General features: G+C 59.9%; 2 protein-coding genes across 2 annotated transcripts in view; one reads left to right on the forward strand and one right to left on the reverse strand.

The window, feature by feature from the left end:
• Positions 1–330: 330 nt before the first annotated feature.
• Positions 331–2,903, forward strand: DRD4 (dopamine receptor D4). Its single transcript, XM_045290420.1, has 5 exons — positions 331–588; positions 1,869–1,981; positions 2,059–2,427; positions 2,503–2,612; positions 2,701–2,903. The coding sequence occupies exons 1-5, from the start codon at positions 331–333 to the stop codon at positions 2,901–2,903; spliced, it is 1,053 nt and encodes a 350-aa protein (XP_045146355.1).
• Positions 2,904–4,007: 1,104 nt separating this feature from the next.
• DEAF1 (DEAF1 transcription factor) overlaps positions 4,008–13,860 on the reverse strand; it is a 36,094-nt gene continuing 26,241 nt past the window's right edge. The window contains exons 11-12 of the mRNA XM_004717197.3: positions 6,902–6,991; positions 4,008–4,383 (exon numbers count right to left, since the gene is read on the reverse strand). Of these exons, the coding sequence (XP_004717254.3) occupies positions 4,279–4,383; positions 6,902–6,991 (195 nt within the window). The 3' untranslated portion in view covers positions 4,008–4,278. The remainder of the gene's footprint in view (positions 4,384–6,901; positions 6,992–13,860) is intronic.

The following is a 13,860-nucleotide window of genomic DNA, read 5'->3' on the forward strand; positions in this document are numbered from 1 at the left end:
GTTGGGGCAAATTTTACCCCTTGCGGGGGGCGGGGTCTGACAGGACGGGGCGTCCTGGAGGGGTATTGAGGGGCGGGGCTTACCGTAAGTCTGCAATGGAGGGATCTTTTGGGCAGGGCGTCCTAGAGGGTTCTGGCGGGACGGGGCTTACTCAGAGTCAGTGCACACTGGAGAGATCTTTTGGGAGGGGCTTATAGTGGGCGGGGTGTCCTGGAGGCGTCTGGCGGGACGGGGCGGGGCTTGTCCAGAGCCGGTTGTCCAGAGGCGGAGCGCAGACGGACGCTGTCCGAGGTGCTGGGCGTCCGCTGGGGCGCATGGGCGGTGTGCACCATGGGGAACCGCAGCGCAGCGGACGAGGCCCGGCTGCTGGCAGAGCCCGGGCGGGACGCGGGGGGCGCGGGGGCGGCGGCAGCCCTGGCGGGCGGCGTGCTGCTCATCGGCGCAGTGCTCGCGGGGAACTCGCTAGTGTGCGTGAGCGTGGCGTCCGAGCGCGCTCTGCAGACGCCCACCAACTACTTCATCGTGAGCCTAGCGGCCGCGGACCTCCTCCTAGCCGTACTGGTCCTGCCGCTCTTCGTCTACTCCGAGGTGAGCCTGCGCCCCGCCCGTCGCCACGCCTTCCCAGGGACCCTGGGCTGGGGCGGCTGCCAGGCCCTGCCTGCACTCCGACCAGTCTGCATGGCCAGCAGTGTCCCCCTCCCTCAGGATCCTTCTTCCCTCCTCTCACCTCAGCCTCCGCTTCCCGGGAAAAACCCAGGGACCAGTAACTTTGTCAGTCCAGCCCCTTCCCCCCCATTCCTCATCTCCAGCTGGGCTCAGTTCTTCAAGGGAGCCAGCTGGGGACAGGCAGATGCAGGCAACGCCCCTGGGCACAGGCCCACACGTCATTGCACCCAACCACGGCCAGGCGTGCCCACGAACGTGCACACATAGGCACCCCCCACCCCCCACCCCCGGACTCAGGCCACAGCACCGGAGACTCTGGAGGGCTGCTGGGGGAAGGAGGTCTGGGTGGGCCTTAAACTTCTGCCCCAGACCAGCGCTGCTGGCCTGCGCAGGCTTGGGTCCGCTGTGGTGCCAGCCCCTCTAGCCTCCAAGTTTGGGGAGAAAAGCTGCTTAAGGCTAGGCCTGGACACACTGTCCTGGCTGTGGGGGTGGGGCGGGGCTTTTCTCAGGTGGAAACCACAGCTCCGGCCGGGGCTGTGACCAAGGCCAGAAGGACACGGATGCACATGACCTGCCCTCCCCCAGCCACGCACACACAGCACCGTAATGACTTAAGCTCCTAATCGTCCCAAAGCACTGGAAGGGGATTGGTCACGGGGCTGGCTGCTGCTCCTTTGTCCTTGGGGGCCACAGGCAGTCTCCCCTCAACCCTGAAGTGACCTAACCCCAGCTTTATGCATTCACCCCATTATGCCAAGGACAAGAAGGGGCGGTTCCTACCACCACCCTCATTCAAAGAACAAACGCTCAGTGGCCCTACAGGACGAAGTACAGCTAAGCTGCCCCTTTGGGTTTCCAAGGCTAGAAATCGTTACGGGAGCAGAAAACATCATCTTCCTCCCCCAGAGCAACTGCTAGATTCAAACTGCTAACTCACTCTGCCCCCTGGCTCTGAGCGAAGTTGAGGGGACCGGTCCAGTCTGCAGACAGAGGGGTGCCCGAGGGGAGGGGAGTCCCGAGAGGTCAGGAGGTAGCTAGCCCTCTCCCAGGGTCTCCCCAGGCCCTTCTCATTCTGCAAGGACAGGGTGGGAGAGGGGTGCAGGGCCGGAGTCCAGCGAGGCTCTCTACTCCTCCGCACCCCTCTAGAGGCTAAGAAGCCCCGAGGAGGGGGGGCGCAGCTCTAAAGGTGGTCTTGCGCCCAGGTCCAGGGGGGCGTGTGGCGGCTGAGCTCCGCCCTCTGCGACGTGCTCATGGCCATGGACGTGATGCTGTGTACCGCCTCCATCTTCAACCTCTGTGCCATCAGCGTGGACAGGTGGGTGTGCTACCCCTGCCCCTTCTGCTCCCCGCTCTTCCCCGGCCCCCTCATCGCGCCCCCCCTCCGCACCGCAGGTTCGTGGCCGTGGTCCTCCCGCTGCGCTACAACCGCCGGAGCCGCCGCCAGCTGCTGCTCATTGGCGCCACGTGGCTGCTGTCCGCGGCCGTGGCGGCGCCCGTGCTGTGCGGCCTCAACGCCGCGCGCAGCCGCCACCCGGCCGAGTGCCGCCTGGAGGACCGCGACTACGTCGTCTACTCGTCCGTGTGCTCCTTCTTCCTGCCCTGCCCCGCCATGCTGCTGCTCTACTGGGCCACCTTCCGAGGCCTGCGGCGCCGGGAGCGCGCGCGCCGCGCCAAGCTGCGCGGACCCCAGCCCAGCCGCGCCCCGGGCCCGGCGCCCGGCCCCAGGGCCCCCACCAGCCACCCGGAACCGGCGCCCGACATGCCAGGTCAAGGCAGCTACCCAGCCCCACCTCACGCCGCGCTCCCTGGATCCCAGAGCCCCAGCAGGGACCCCAGCCCACCCCCGGACCCGGCCCACGCCCAGTCCCCGCCCCAGGCCCGCAGGAGGCGCGCCAAAATCACCAGCCGAGAACGCAAGGCTATGAGGGTCCTGCCGGTGGTGGTCGGTGGGTACCGGTCCCCAAGGTGGGTGGCGGGGTGGTGGTGGGGGCAAGTCCTCGCGGAGCCCCCCCTGACGCCCGGGGTACCCCCCAGGGGTCTTCCTGCTGTGTTGGACGCCCTTCTTCGTAGTGCACATCACTCGTGCGCTGTGTCCAGCCTGTGCCATACCGTCCCGGCTGGTCAGCGCCGTCACCTGGCTGGGCTACGTCAACAGCGCCCTCAACCCTGTCATCTACACTGTCTTCAACGCCGAGTTCCGCAACGTCTTCCGCAAAGCTCTGGGTGGCTGCCGCTGAACGGCCCCGCAGCCCCGCGCCTCTGCCAGCGCTTCTCACTCCGAGGGGGAAGGAGGGCGTCGACGCTAACGCCCCACCCTCAAGGAGAGGTGGGCCTTCTGCTGAAGAGGGTTGGCGCTTAGGCCCCTGGCTCAGCCAGCCCAGCCCTGACCCTTCCCCTCCAGGAGGCCTCACTGGTGGCTGAGGTGCTATCCACAGAGTCCCGCAGTTCAGGCTGGTCCCCAGGCGGTCAGCTATGGCCGGCCACTGGTTTTCCTCTGTCTGCCCATCAGGCAGGCGGCCCCAGATCAGGGCCAAGAAGCCTCCTGACCAGCCCCTGACCCCAGGTTTTAAGTGGTATCTGGCCAGCCTGCCAGCAGCTGCAGCAGACACTGGTGTGGGCTCTGGGCCCTCAGAGGGGCACCTCGGCACTCAGGGGAGGGGGGGGGCTCCCCTTATTGACGACAGACCTTCCAAACCCAGCGCTGGCTGGGGCTGTGCAGGGGGGCTGGCCCCTAGCTAGTCTCAAGAACTGGTCAGGGCCACCCAGCCCGGTTCTCAGCAGCTGGCCCAACCCCACCTTCAGCAGGAGGCAAGATGGCTCTCCCACAAGTCCACACCTGTCCTGCTCCGCTGCTCCAAGACAAGGAGGCGGGCACGTGGGGCTTTGGCCAAGAGACTGCACAATGTGAGCACAGGACTGAGTCGGGGCACCAGCTGATGTGGCATGGACCCTTCCTTGTGAAAAAAGCGGCCCCTTTGAGAATGATGGGGACATATGTATGGCTCTTGTGAGCTACCCGCAGGACTCCAGAGGGCACGCCCTGCTCCCGCGTGTCCTGGGGTCTGTCTTGAAGTTGGCTGGCATCCAGCCCCCAAAGCCTGGGGCACAGTGGACCTGGCCACGTGAAAGCGGGCACAGGCTGCAGGCCAGAAGCTCTGTGCATGTCCAGCGAGTCCGTCTCTGGCCACAGCATGTGTCCCCACCAGTCAGCATGACAGAGGCTGGTCATGGGCTTGGCTTGGCTCTCACTGCCAGAGGCCTCAGCCCGGCTGGCCCTGCTGCCCTGGGGCCAGTGCAGGGGGCCTGCGTGCCGGCTCCTCTGTGTGGCAAGGATGAACAGACCAAGGGGACCCTGACTGGGCAGGGCCTCACTTTATTGAGGACACTTGTGTGTGTACACGGTGGGGAGAGCACCGTGAGGGGATGGGCTTTGCCACCCCTCTGTGTCCCCACCGGCCCCCACCGCTGTCCGCTCAGTGTCCTCTTCTGTCCACATGGCGACGACCAGCTATCCAAGTCCAGGAGACGCGTGTCCGAGGGCAGGTCCACTGAGTGTCCTTTGCTCCGCCAGCAGGTTTTCACAGCCACCCCCCCAAGGGGGTGCCTCCGCCCTCACACGGAGACTTTCTCAATGACACCCTCATCCACATGGACCTCGTCTCCCTGGACGGTGACCGCTGCTGACTGGCCACACACATGCTGGTGCTCTTTCCAGTCCTGTAAAGGGGGACACTCCATGTTGGGGGTCCCCACAGGCGGGACCGTGACCCACAGGCTGCTCCCCACTATGGCCTGGGAAGGTAGGAGGCTGGTGAGGGTGTACTCTTGCTCCCTGTGGCCCGATGCTCAGGGTGAGGGGCCCCATCACTAGCTAGCAGCATCGCAGGCTGACCCCCAGCTCAGCACACTGGGACCACACAAAGGCAGACTGCTTACAGCCGGCCAGAGCCCGCAGTGCCCATGGCAGTGGGGCATGACCGGAGGGTGTCTCCAGGGTCTCACAGGGATCAGGGGGTCAGGAGGTGGGAGCAGCATCCCCGAAGAAGCCCCGCCCACTGCCTCACTCACACTGCCCTGTGCTCCCCTAAATGCTCCTCTTGGAGAGAGAAGTTGCCCATGGGCTAAGAATGGCACTTTGATGTGCACACCAGGCACCTCCATGGCTGTGACACCCGCTCACAGGCCCGGTCCACCTGTCCCCTGCCCACTGGGCCGTGAGACTGGGGAGTGGCCGTGGGTGTCTCCACGGGGACTGCTGAGATGTTCTCTGTGAGCCCCCAGTGAACTTGACCCCACCGTTGACCTTCACGTGAGAAGCTGGAGCCAGGAACACAGACTGCCTTCTCCAGGCCCGTAGGGGAGCCAGGGAAGCTACCGCGGTCACAGGTGTTGGAGACCAGCGTCTGACCCCCATCCAGCCTTTGCACAGAGGTACCAGATCAGACCATTCCCCAAACCCCAGAAGCACAGTGACCCCCAGAGGAAGTGACCCCATTTCACCTCCCACCACCCATGTGAGAAACGAAACCTGGGTGGACAAGTCCAGGTGGAGAAGGCCACCGATACTTATGGGACCGGCATCCAGACCCAACGCTCCCGGCCAGAGGGCTCCTGCAGAAGCAGCTTCTGCGTGCAGGCCAGGCTGGGAGGGAGGACTCCCACGGCTGGCAAGCCTAGGCTGACGGTGCTTGGACTCCGCTCCTGCACATGTACCAGGAGTGTGGTGGGCACCGCCAGTCTCTCCTTGTCTTGGGCAGAGGCCCTGGCGGGGCAGTGAGTGACGGTGGGCGTGGCCTCAGAAGAGGCTGCACACATCTGAGGACGCCTATCCGGGCAGCACCTGGGCTGGCGAGTTAGGGTGTTTGTTGGGTCTGTTCTCAGCTGCGGCACCATAAATGTTCCTTAAGGAAAGTGGCTGTGACATTTCCATGTGACGTTCCCAGGAGGGGGCAAGTGCCGCCCTCCCCCAGCAGTGTCCAGGAGACACGGTGAAGCATCTTGTGGGGAGTGGACAAGCCAGGTGCCCTTTTCCTCAGACTCCAGGGGCAGCCACCTTCCAGGACTAGGGGCTGGCCCAAGCTCACCTAAGCTCCTTCCGCCAGGAGCACTCAGTGGAGACCAGGCCCAGACAGGCTGGCCATCCACGGCGCCCTTCGGTGTGCACTGATGACTGCACTGCTTGGTGCGCCTCCTAACAGTTCCCCCTGGGCGCCCCACACTGCCATGGGTGGCCCCCTCCTGCACATGCTGCCCCGGGGGTTTCTGTGGGGACTAGCACAGCCCGAGGGAGGCCCTGCCCCCAACAGGGGACCCGCCCCTGAGGGAAGGCCCTGCCCAGAGGGAGGCCCTGTCCCTGAGCAGAGGTCCCATTCAAGGAAGCCACACTCCTGAGGCCCCGCCCCCCAGCAGAGGCCAGGCCCATCTGGCAGATGGCTCACCGCCCAGTGGTTGGCCAGCTCTACCTTAGGCAGCACATGTAGATACAGGCACAGGGTGGCTACGCCACTGGCACCCTAAGGACTTTACTGCCCTCGGGAATAAGTGGGCCCCACAGAGAAGGGGCAGCGATCTGGGACCGGAGACCATGGCAACCCAGCAGAGGCAGCTGTTATCACTGGGGGGTGGGGGAGCAGTTGGGGGTGGGGACTCCCCCAAAGGCTGCAGTCAGATGCACGATAGCAAGAGGTGGAGCCTATGAACAGTGGCCTCCTTCAGTGACCAGCGCTCCTGCCCCCACCCCAGGGCACGGAGCCTGTGGGCACCCGGGCAGGGGCACAGCTGGCTCATTAACCGAGGTCACCAGGGCAGCAGCCCAGCTTGGCAGCTACTCCCTGCAGTCAGAAAGTGTCTCACCACCCGGCGTGGCGGCAGGGGGAGGCCAGGAGGCCTGCAGCACACATGCCGCAGAGGTGTGGCACACCTGGGTGCCTGCCCCTGCAGCACCCCTCCCCACACCATGACCCACCCCCGTGGGAGTCCCCTGCCATCCACCCTCTGGGGAATGGCTGCCTCGCAGGTGGATGTTGGGGGCCAAGGAGGAGGGGTAAGACTTCCAGGGCCTGGCTATCAATGGGGGGTGGGAGGAGCCAGTGGGAAGGTGGTGGGCCAGAGGGTGGGTAGGGATGGCATGATGTCGGAGGCGTGGCGTTCAGTGGTTGATGAGCAGGGTGCAGGGGTCAGTGGTGGTGGGGACAGAGCCGGGGTCTGTGGTTGGGTCCGTGGGCAGGGCCCCTACCTTGCGCTGACAGAAGATGGAGCAGTAGTTGACCTTGTGGCAGCCTGTGCACTCGCTCAGGGCCTCCCGGCCGCAGTTGACACAGGACTGCTGCAGGACAGACACGCCAGTCAGTGCCGGTGGCCAGCCCCCGCCTGCTGCCCACAGCTCCCCACTGGGAGGCCGCACGCCTGCTCCTGCAGGTGCTGCCCTCCGTCCAGCGGAGCGGGCCCCTCTGCATGGGGGTGTGGGAATGGTAATGACCTTGAGGTTAGTGCTTAACCCAGAGCACCACCGGGATACTTTCAATGACAAAACACGGACTTAAAAAAGGCTCGCCCACACGTGGGCCCACCTGCCTTGCCCCATCCCTCAGACGGGCTCAGGAGCCTTTAAGGATGTGCCTCCCACCAGGAATGGAAGCCCACCCACCCACCCCTGCCCAGGCCAGTGCCTCCCCCCCTGGAGTCTACCCCAGCTGCTGTGTCTGCAGGGTCCCATGTCCCTTCAGGTGCCCAGGAGAGACTGAGGGCCAGCCTGAGACCACTGTGTGTCCCAACCCAGTGCCACCTGAGGCAGTGGCTGCCTGCAGCGCGTCGTGGGGACACAGGGACCCTGGGGTCACGCAGGCAGGAGCCGTCCATCTTGCAGAGGGGATCCCACCTGGGGGTGGCCCTGCTCGGTGCTCTGGGCCCCACAGCCCCGGCTGCCCTGGCAGCACCCTAGGCAGCTCTGCATGAGGCCTGCAGATTACGCTGTGGATGGCCACCACGTTTTTCTAGGAAAAAGTGCCAGCCCTGTAGCCTAAGGTGACCAGGCCGTCCCGCTTTTGGCGGGACAACCCCAATTTTTAACAATTTTTCCCGTGTCCGCGGTGTTTAAAAAAGTCCTGATTTTTGGAAAGAATGGACGACAAGCTAGGGTACACGGTTTTCGGCTGCCATGTGGCTATTTCGCCAGGATATGAGTTTTACCAGTGGTGTCCCGCTTTTGTCCGCTTTACCAATGCTAAAATCTGGTCACCTTACTGTAGCTGGTCTCTGAGGAGCATGTCTGCCTCCGGGGACACTTAACCCTTGGACAGGAAGCCGGGGCTGGAGGACACGTGCTGCGCTGGCCCCGGCCCAGACCCCGAGGGCCCCAGTGTCCTTGCTGGCCCTGGAAGGACGCCGGCTGCCAGTCTGGTCAGAGCGTGAGCACAGTCCCTGTCGGCCCGAGCCCGTGCCTGGAACCGGAGTTGTGCTTCACAGCCTCTGCTCTCCTCGGAGCCTGGTGGGTTCTCTCCTGTCTCTGCCACCCCTGCCCCTCAGAGGGTCCCCCACCCCAAGGACTCAAAGCCTGTCTCCCATGACACCCAGCAGGGGCTGCCGACACACGCAGTCCCCACGGGTCCTCCATCCCCAGCCTGGGATGCTTGTCACACTCAGGCAGCGGGAAGCTGGGTGGAAAGAGGGCACGAGGGAACAGCCCAGAGCCCTAACCACTCCCACTGCCCCGCCCTCTCTCCCCTCCCCTCCCCGCGGAGTTTCAGGCCTAAATGCCTTGCATGTTGCTCCCTGGGGCGGCGGCAGGGAAGTTGGGGATAGTAACCAGGAACGCACAAAAACGCAAATGCTCTAAAATCGGATCTGGTGACCACTGAAGACACTTCTGGATATGATTGTTTGATGCTTGGGTTCTGTCCCAATAGAACTGTTTATGAAAAAAAGAAAGCCAGTTCACAAAAACCAGTAGTTAGAAAGGTAGAACCTAAACTTAGCACCCAGAGGAGCCCTGACCACCACGGCGCCTCCCCAGCCCTGTAGTCTGTGCTCTTGGGTGGGGGGCGAGGAGGGCGCAGGGACAGCTGGAAGGTCCTGTTTTCAAGACAGATGCTGCACCCTGCAGGCCCAGGAGGAGGGTGCACAGAAGTCTCTGTGTGCGCGCGCGCGCACACACACACACACACACACACACTTGCGGCGCCGGGCTGGTGCAGCACAGTGGGGAAGTACTCAGGCTCCCACGCCTGCTGCATGCACTTTACAATCACCCAAGCCTCCAGCCCTTGGGGGAGATGAGGAACTGTGTCAGGTGCCCCGGCAGGGGTGGGACATAGCGACTGGCCACATTTAGGGGCGACGCTGAGGGGCTGAGCGCTCAAGGTTTTACGAGGTGCCACAGCTACGTGCATGACACCACCTCACTCGGGCGGTCAGGCCCTTCTGCCTAAAAACACGGCTGGGGGCACCTTCCTCTGGGCCAAAGTGGGGCAGGGGCTCTGGGCAACACTGCTGGGGGTGGGGAGTGGAGGTTTGCAGGTGGGGCAGGGGTCCGGTGCTGTGGGGGACACTTCTCTGGCATTAGGCCCCCAGAGTGAGACCCAAGAGACAGAGAAGGCTTCCTGCCCTGTATTCACCACCATCCCCCGCCCCTATGGGCAGGTTTTGAGGGGCATCTCCACTGCAGAATGCTCCCCGAAGTGTGGAATTGAGGGTGCTCTCTCAGTGGCCCCGCCTCCTGCTGTTAGCTGCAGACTGCAGAGCCGCCGCCACCAGGGGGCGTGCAGGTCATGTGTACCTGGGCACAGGTGAGCGGACGCTGCTGAGTGCAAGCTGCAGTCCAGGCAGAGGGCCCTTCACGTCCTCCCACACAACGCCCTGGGCTCTTCGGAGGTGGATGAGGTAGGCGTTCTAAAGATTCAATGACCCTCCCTGCAGCCACAGACCCCAATTACTGCCATCTGCCCGAAAGGGGCTTCATGGAGCCTTCGCAACCGACTGACAGGCAGACCCCAAGCAAGAGCTCACTGGCCACGTCGCTGGGCCATGCCCACTCTGGGCGTGCAGGGAGCCCTGGGGGGGAGAGGCCCGCTCTCCTCCCTCCCTACGGCCGGCCTCCCACAGGGATGCAGCCTGACCAGCTGAGCACACGGCCCCTGTGCAGGCACTGTCTCCGCCTCGAGCTGAACAGGGCATCGGGGCACCCGAACGACGCCCACGCCTCTCTGACGATATCGGATCCCGCAGGCATTTGGGGGTCTAGGTTTAAAATCGAAGGAAGACTGGCCAGCTGGGTCCTTTCACCCTTCAATCCTGTGCACCCCGAAGCAAGCGTGACACGCAAAACTGGCTTCAAAGTTTGAACTGAATTTGTACCTTTTCAGATAATCCACAAAAGCAGTCCATCTTAGAAACCTTTTAAGAAGGTGGTCAGTCTCAATGGGTCATATTAGACTACAGTGAAAGGAGTCCGAAAGACTCTGGTAGGCCATCTGGACCTGCAGGCCACCTGCTCCTACAGGCCACCTGGACCTGAAGGCCATCTAATCCCACAATCCAACAAGACTTAGCAGTCTTTACATTGGTTTCAGAAGAAATGCATAAATGGGTTGTAAAAGTTTATATTGGCACATTTTTTTTCAATATTGAAATAATCCTTTAATGCTAAAGACCAGTGGAACGTTTTATTATGATAAAGAATCCAAACAGTTACGTCTTTAATTCTGGTAACAATAAATCTGAGGCTAAAATGAGTCTTCCTTGGAAATATTTTAAAGAAATGTTGACCCATAGAAATGAGTAAATAAAAAAAGAAATGAGTACAAAATAAAAGGAGACATATTTCTAAGTAAAGCTTCATAGAGTAACACAGCTGTTGACAAAAGTTGGGGAAATCACCACCTCAAACTGCCTGATGGGAACAGATCAGCACAACCACACGAGTGAGGAGAAACTGGGTATCCCCGTGGAAATGATAAACGTCCCGGCCTACCTCACACCACACATAAACGCTCACTCTGGACGGAACAAAGCAGGAAGCATGAGCAGAGGCTGAGACTCATAGAAGAAAACACGGGCAAGTCTTCAAGACTTGGGCTGGACGATGGCTTCTTAGACATGACACAAACACAGGCAACAACACCTACAGCACACCCATGAACTAGACTTCTTCGATATCCAGAACTTTAGGATTCCATAGGACACTTTGTGAAAGGAGTAGGAATCTATATTGAGACACGTTCTGATAACGGTGCTGTTGGTACCACGTTAGGGCATCTAGTGGCATATAGGTCCCTCTGTGTCCCTGCAGCCTCAGTGTGGCACTGACCACCCCCAACCCCAGAATCCCATGGTGGCAAGCCCACACCACCAGTCTCACATGGCCCGCTCCCTGCTTTCCCTCTGCTTGCTAGGAACTACAGACCGCCCCAGTGTGGCCAGCCAGCAGACATTGCCCCTACCCTACAGGCTGAATGACAACTTCTCTGTGAGGCCTGAACCCCAGCTTTGGGTGCTCCAAGAACTAAATGGAAAAGTTAAACCTAAAAAGCACAATATTGAAAGGTTTAAAACAAAACACCCTCATTCAACGAACTTACTAGCATATTTTGGAGGCCACAAAAGAAAGGTGCTGACAACTAAGAAAGAGGCATGATCCAATCTCAAAAGCAGAGGGAAGAAAGATGGGGGGGGGGGGTGAGTCTTGCTACCCAGGGGGCAATAACAAGCCATCTATTACAGATCTAGTTGGAAGTAGCTGAGAGAGAAAATGGGTAAGAAAAAACATTTTAAGAAACTACTGATAGATTCTTCCAAGTTTAGATGAGAAATAACAGAAATCCCAGAAGCTGAGGAAACCGCAGGAAGGGTAAACATGACAGAAAGCCGCCTGGGGGTGTCACCGCCAGGTTACCAAAACCAAGAGACAGAGACAATGTGCGTGCAGCCAGAGGGGCACCGCACGTTACAGCACACAGCACACGCGACAGCTGGCAGGTTGTCGGGAACAGTGGAAGGGCCTCTGATGGTGCCCAGAATCCCATCCCATCCCATAATATGCTGATAACATAATGGTGAACTAGGTCCCTTTCCAGATAAACAGGGATCAAGAAACTCACGAGCAGCCTGACCTGCGATAAATGCAAGAAAACTCTGTACGCTAAAGATGGAGATGACGTGAACTCTCGACCACTTCGACCCCCAGGACATCACAGATGACTACACTGAGCTCACCCACAAACCACCTCAACCTGCTGCCATCACCGAGGCGGTCCTGGTTTACAGCCACCCTGCCAGGGGTCCTTCGTGGATCTTCACAGGAGCAGGGAGCCTGTCTTCCTCCCGTGGGGAAGCTGGAGGGTTTGAAACAAGGTCCATGCAGTTGGCAGTCTGATGCTCACCCCACCAGCACCCCCAGGGCTCCTTAGAGCACGTGCCGAGCCATAGTTCATTAGTCTTAATGGACTGAACACTGCCCGGAGTCGATGCCACCCCACAGGGACCCTGTAGGGCAGAAGAGGGGCGCCAGGGGGGTTCTGAGACAGTAACTCTTTCTAGGAGTCGAAAGCCTCCTCTTTTCTCTTCTTCTCTTGGTTTTGGTAACCTGGCGGTGACGTGCCCAGGTGGTTTTCCGTCATATTTATCTCTCTTGGGTTTTCTGAGCTTCTGGGATTTCTAAGTTGTTTCTCATCTACACTTGGAAGAATCTGTCAGGACTTAAGATACTTTTTCTGCCCTGTTTTCTCTCTCCATAAAAATAAAACGCACTTCCTGCCCCCACTATCATGACCCCAAGTCTACCCTACAAATCCGGCTAGACCAGAGCATGTACGCAGGTACAGGTAAGAGCTGGAAACACAGGGAGTCCAGGACAGATGAACCCCTCATGACCGACAGCGAGAGCAGCGATGCCAGGAGGGGAGGGAAAGCTGGAGGAGAAAGGGGGAACCAATCACAAGGATCTACATGTAACCCCCTTTCTGGGCGATGGACAACAGAAAAGTGGGTGAAGGGAGACATTGGACAGTGTAATAGATGAAAAAATAATGATAATTTATCAATTATCAAGGGTTCATGAGGGAGGGGGAAAATGAGGAGCTGATACCAAGGGCTCAAGTGGAAAGAAAATGTTTTGAGAATGATGACGGCAATATATGTACAAATGTGCTTGACACAATGGATGGATGGATGGATCGTGATCAGAGTTGCACAAGCCCCCAATAAAACGATTAAAAAAGGAAAAATAAACTCGCCGCTATCCAGTCCATGTCGATTTGCATGAACCTGCAGGAAGGCAGGACTGGCCCGTGGGTTTCCAGGACGGGGACTCTGCCAGGAGTGGGAAAAGCCTCCTTTCTCTGGAGAAGCGGCATTTCTGACGCTTCCTGTTAGCAACCCAACGCGTCACCATCAGAAACAGTGAAAATAGCATAGAACGGATTCTCTAATCACAACAGAGGTAGAAATCATTAGCCAAGAAACCCAGAAAATCCCCAGATATTTGAAAATGAAGTGTACTTCTGAATGACCCAGGGCAGAGCCCCAAAGCATTTAACCCAACAATGGGCTTCTCCCAGTGCCCAGCAATTCCAGAGCAAGGGCCAGCCCCCCCCCACCCCGCCCCAACGGTGCGGGGACTGGAGGAAAGCGAGCCTGACTGGTTGGTCAGAACACATGACAACCGCTTGGTGATGACTGTGCACCCAAACAGGAGACCTACAAGGAAACTCGGCAGAAAACCAGGGAACAGCTTAATGGCCCAGGGCAAAGATCCCTGGGGCAAATGGAAACAGCCGCCATAAAGCTTGTGCCTTCACCACAAGGGCAGCCAGCTGCTCCCGGAGGCTCCAGCAAAGAAACAGAACTCCTCAGACGCAGCCAAGGGGACACTTCACCCAGTGTTTCAGAAAGGCGAGACACCACGGGAGACTTCCCAATGGCCGTAAACACACGACGGCTGCTCGGTATCATGAGTCATGAAGGAAACAGACATTAAAATCAGTATCGGTTTGTCACTGCACCCCACTGGGCTGGCGTCATCGTGTGCCACGAGAAAGCAGAGCAGCAGGAACCTCGGCCCACGGCTGGTGGCAGAGGTACCGTGGGAACAATGCCCTAGCGATGTGCACGTCTGTCTACGCTGTGACTGGCACTTCTCCTCACTGCTATCAAGTGGACTCCGATCCATCCAGGCCCTACAGCAATTCCACTCCTGCTATC

This window comes from Echinops telfairi, unplaced genomic scaffold (assembly GCF_000313985.2).
Source record: "Echinops telfairi isolate 266 unplaced genomic scaffold, ASM31398v2 ScPeMD7_37;HRSCAF=141, whole genome shotgun sequence".
Taxonomy (NCBI): domain Eukaryota; kingdom Metazoa; phylum Chordata; class Mammalia; order Afrosoricida; family Tenrecidae; genus Echinops; species Echinops telfairi.